General features: G+C 35.4%; 1 protein-coding gene across 1 annotated transcript in view; it reads right to left on the bottom strand.

Moving 5' to 3' along the window:
- The window catches only part of LOC108800741 (thyrotropin-releasing hormone-degrading ectoenzyme-like), an 11,130-nt gene extending 8,511 nt beyond the window's left edge, over positions 1-2,619 (bottom strand). Inside the window, exons 1-2 of the mRNA XM_018572734.1 lie at positions 2,452-2,619; positions 496-636 (exon numbers count right to left, since the gene is read on the bottom strand). Coding sequence (XP_018428236.1) covers positions 496-636; positions 2,452-2,570 — 260 coding nt within the window. The 5' untranslated portion in view covers positions 2,571-2,619. The remainder of the gene's footprint in view (positions 1-495; positions 637-2,451) is intronic.
- Positions 2,620-5,156: the final 2,537 nt, after the last annotated feature.

Raw genomic sequence — 5,156 nt, forward strand, 5'->3', positions numbered from 1 at the left:
GTGTTGAGTGTGGGAGGGGGGGGGGGGGGGGGAATTAACACTGTTGGGTTTTACTGATTTCCAGAGATCCATTAGAGAGATTACTGCTACTTACTTCCCCAGTCCCAACAGTTTCACCAGTAAGGAAGTAAAGGAAAATATCCAACAGCATCACACTTTTGCTAGAGTAGGGGAAGGTTAGAACCCCATTCAGCTTTTATTAGTGTCTTTGCCTCTGTAACATATTTCTCCTCTATTGTCTAGTAAAACCAGGGCAGTAGGTGAGGGAAAATGGAGCCCCAGACAGCAGTAAAATCTGACAACGGTTTTAAGCATTTCACATTCTATCAAAAAAGGTTTTACTGAACATACACATTCAAATTAACTTCGGGATGCAAAATATAGAAAATGTAAACAACATAAAAATAGTAATATAATATATTCCTATATAATACAGTAATATATTACAGTCATAAAAATAGTAATATAATAATTATAACGAAAAATAAAACATACCTTGCATTCAGAATTTTCCATTTATCTCTAAAGAATTTCCATGCCAAATCTCTCCCATGTGGATTTCTTGCTACATGAATTATAACATCAATAGCATCTTGATCCAGTACCACTTCTGAATTCAGTGACAAGTTGAGAAGCCTTAAAAAGCAATTATATTAAAAAGAATATATATTGTACTGTCAATATAAATGCTTATGCAATAGTTTTGTTATATCTCCTTCTATACCACAATAGACAAAAAAGTTTGTTTCCCTCTATTCAGGGAATGTAAATGATAAAACCACCCTGGCGAATTGTGGGTCCTGCCATGGCCGATGTGAACCAATGGAAAGAAAAGAAATTGAAAATACCATAGAGCAGAGGGAAGGGTCCACCTTTTTTTATTACAACTTCAGAAGCAAAAAACACAATTTCTTTCAATTACATGCTTGGAAGAGGTCTTAAAACTGTATGGTGGTTTAAGAAGAGTAGGATTCTCAGAGATGGTAAGCAGCAACATATTCTGGTATCACATCTTTTATATGTGTAATTGATTTTGTTACTGTTACATTATTGCCTGGCATAAATACAGTGACAGCACCCCAATATAATTCATACAACTTAAAAAAAAAAACCTTTTAGCTGCCACACCTGATGTTTTTTTATCCAGTGTTAATACTCTAAAAACCACACAACAGTTTAATAGTATAGTTTGTGAGTTTCTTTTTTGCAGCACCACACTGAATTGTATTAACCCTTTAGCTGCCAAACCCTCCGGAACATTTTGCAACTCAGCTGGCCACACCATTTTTGCAATTTTTCCCATTGATTTGATCTTCTACTGCTGCGTTGCTAGTGTTTGTAAAAGACCCCCCAAACTATACATTTTCTGAAAGCGCAGGCCCGGCAGAATAAAAAGAACAAAATTTGTAGGCCCTGCGATAATTGCGCATATGTTTCTCAAATTAATAATAAACCGATAAAAATACACAATTTAATTGATAAAGCCCTAAAATCAGTATCCGTACACAAAATAATTATTTTCTGACTAAATCGAAAAGAGAAAACTGTATTGAGTTAATAAATAACAAATATTTTTAAATTTAAAATTGCGCCTTTTTGCGAAAAGGTAACAAAATGAAGGAACGCAAAACTGTAAATAAACGTTTATGTTAAAAAAAATTTGTGCTGTGTTGGTGTTGTGATAAAATGATACAGGCATATATTTAATTGCATCACAGCGCACAGCAATGCGTCACAAAGCTTTGCCATGCACTGCCACAGTTAAAATAATGTTTTTGTTTTTTTTAAAAGACAAAGCGACCATGAGCTTATAGCAGAACTGTAAATGCCAGTGCCATAAGGCATACTGACCTGGCCAGCTGGGAACAGTTTTGTTCTGCCGTATGCCTTACGGCGCTGGCAGGGCAAGGGTTAAAGTGTAATAAAATGTCAAAACAAAGTGCATAAAAACACTTCAAAACCACAAACCCCCATTCCCTAAAACCCCCATTCCATCCCTGTGTCCTCAATTACTTCCAAAATATTCAGCCATAGTAAAAGCACCAGCCATTTGGGTACCACATGCATGAGAAAACACATGACTCTGTACCACCACCACCTATGTGTGAGCAGCATTTCAATGAGACAAGATGGTAGAAATTTTGAAAAAGGAATAAAATCCTGCTCAATGGTGCACTTTATTTTAGAGTGCTGCTAATGTGTCATTTTCTTCCTCCTGCTTGCTTATTAGCTTTAAAAATGCCAGAATTTAGTATCAAGATTCACCCCAGTAGGATTTTACAGGATTTCAAGTGTGTGGGTATCAAATAGAATTAAATTAACCCCCTGCAAATTGAACCTGTGTAGATTTGCCCATCTCTATAAGTCAGCTCACTCCTAGACTTGCATTGTAAAAGCACCAAGCATAAAAATATATATATATTATATACAGTATGCTGTTATTTTGCTCACCTGTTTAGCAGGTTCCTATTATCACTGCAGGTCAATGCTTCCAGCAATATTTTCTTTTCTGAAACAGCTGTTGTAGAATGAAATTTCATCCAGATAAATTCCCATACATCTTCATCCATTAAGGAAACTCCTGTGCAATAGACAATGTCCCGGACATTGGGTGGAATTCTAAAGAATCAATTACATACAGAACATTATCTCTCTCTGAAACATATGCTATTAGGTACACACAATAGCTTTCACAGAAAATGTAAGAAAAAGAAAGAAAAGTTAGTATCTTTGCCTGAATAGAGAAAATTTGCACATCCAACATAGTCCTTTCAGAGATTTAGGGATTTGAAGTATGTGATAGATTTGATAACATGTAAATACCTTTGTTTAAATACTTTATATCCAAGAATAGACATAATCTGGTGAATGACACAAATCTGGAAATGGTAACATAGGCATAGCAAAATTTAAGAATTGCAAGGTGAACATAAAGCAGTGCCAGCAATTTGTTTTTGGTTTCCATTTCCTCTGTAAATAATTATATGTTATTGTAATGCACATTTCTATAAAAAAGAAAATGCCTATGTTAAAAAATCAATTTACATCTCACCAGTTGTTTTTTTTAACTTTACTGTATTGCGTTCTATAAGAGCAAAGTATCCAACAGACTCTTAAATGTTCACCAAGAAACAATAGGGTTTATAAAAATGTTAAAACGGAATTAAAGTCACTATATTTGAGGGAAAAAAAACTTTTGGATAATGTATTAAAAATACAAAAATCAGCTTAGACTCACTCTGCATTAATCCTAACTTGTTCTGCAGCTGTTTCTCCTCCGGACAGCTACTATGGAACCTTTTTTATTCCATAGTACGTCTTCATTTTACCCTTCTGCCCTGACTCTACATCAACACAAACTCCCATGCATGCACAAATTACAGACAGCAAGCTTTCTTTTGTTGTATGGTTGCAATGGTTGTGGAATTACAGCTCGGGTCCCGTAGCCTAATGTAAACAAATGGGTGAGGCTAGTCCTTTTTTTGGTGTATGACATCAGCTGGAAATCTGAGAAACTGGTTCCCCTTCAGGACCACTCAGCTAATGATTGCCAGTAGGAGGTCGGTGGGTTCAAAAGTTGATGCCCATCCTGCTATTGGCTATTAATTCTGCCCCCTCCCACTGTCAATCATTAGCTGAGTGGCCCTGATGGGGAACTACTACTTTGATATACCCATCAGGCCCCACCTACTGTCCGCATCACTAGTTGTTATGGGTGCCGTCAGATATCCTAACAGCTTCTGTAACAACCAGTGAAGCTGACAGAGGGCCCCCTGATGTCAGTAGACACATAGGGTTTAAGGAAGTGGAGGACACTGAGGAGACTCACAAGAGTGCCTATGACAGGTATGTGTGGTGGCATCATCCCAGCAGAGATGCTCTGCAGAGCTCAACACACCCGAATGCCGAGAATTTAAGGTGTAATGCATAGGTACAGCTGATGAAAAAACAAACAGTGATTTTGGATGATTGTAAAGTTTTGGGAGGAGAGGGAAGACATGGCAGAGGTATTTCATACAAGCTTTTAAGCAATAACATTTTAAATTGTTCACTTTACTTCCACAAGTAACTTTACATTCCCTCATTACCTCCTGCTGCAGAGGAGCCTGCTGCTGGTAACAATATTGGGGGACAAGGAATCACCATGCTTGCAGTGCAACTGCACAGCCATGTAAGTACCAGCATGTATCCCTGTGTGGAAAACTGATTTTTTTCCATGAGTAACACATTATTTTTTTATTTAAAAAAGTGCTGAAAGTGGAAAAATGCTGATGAATTGATCGCTACTAGATTGAATCAAATGAAACTTTATTTTAAAACCTTTCTCCAAGCAAAACATGGCCAAATTAGGTTAAATCTTGAACTTTTTAAAATGATGCATTTATATCTAATCAGTAATAATTTACCAAAGCTAAAATCTAAAGTTACTTGTGGAAGTAAAGTGTGCAATTTAACACTCCACTTACATAAGAATGATTATAAATATGAAGTATATGAAGATTACTGATGTCTTGCATTTAATCAAATACATGTCTCAGGTTTGTATCTATTTATTGCCATAACAATGTAACTTCTTACATTTAATGTCAATAGCCCATTCTATCATCTCATTACTATGTATGATTAATATGACTTAATTAAAAAACATTTACATGACTAAAGCCTGAAAAACTATGACTCATAATTTCTACAATCATAATAAATCTAATTATTGCAATAAGTAAAAATCAATAAAATACAAATATTTAAGAATGATAAAGTCAGAACATTCACATAGTTTCCCATCTATCAACTACTGATTCTTTCTCCACAAAGTAATTTGCATAATTTATTCCACGGAAACTATGACATTGAAAAAACAGACAAACAATAGGATGAAAATGCAGCAATCTGTTTATTCAAAGCTCTTCAAATGATCATCCCTGGCCTGCTATCATCAGCACTGATGATATGTTTTCATTAAGCATTATCTTCACTATTAGCTTCCTGGCATTTTGTCTTAGCTGTGCATTTTAAAGCAATTATCTTTATTTATTTTAAAATATTTGTTGATGGAATTACTATGTATAATTATAGGAAGTAGTTGACAATTATTGTATCTCTAACAACATGCAATCAAGCTATGGGATTCTGCATGACAGTTCATTAGAGATAAG

This window comes from Nanorana parkeri, unplaced genomic scaffold (assembly GCF_000935625.1).
Source record: "Nanorana parkeri isolate BGI_ZX_2015 unplaced genomic scaffold, ASM93562v1 scaffold45, whole genome shotgun sequence".
NCBI lineage: Eukaryota > Metazoa > Chordata > Amphibia > Anura > Dicroglossidae > Nanorana > Nanorana parkeri.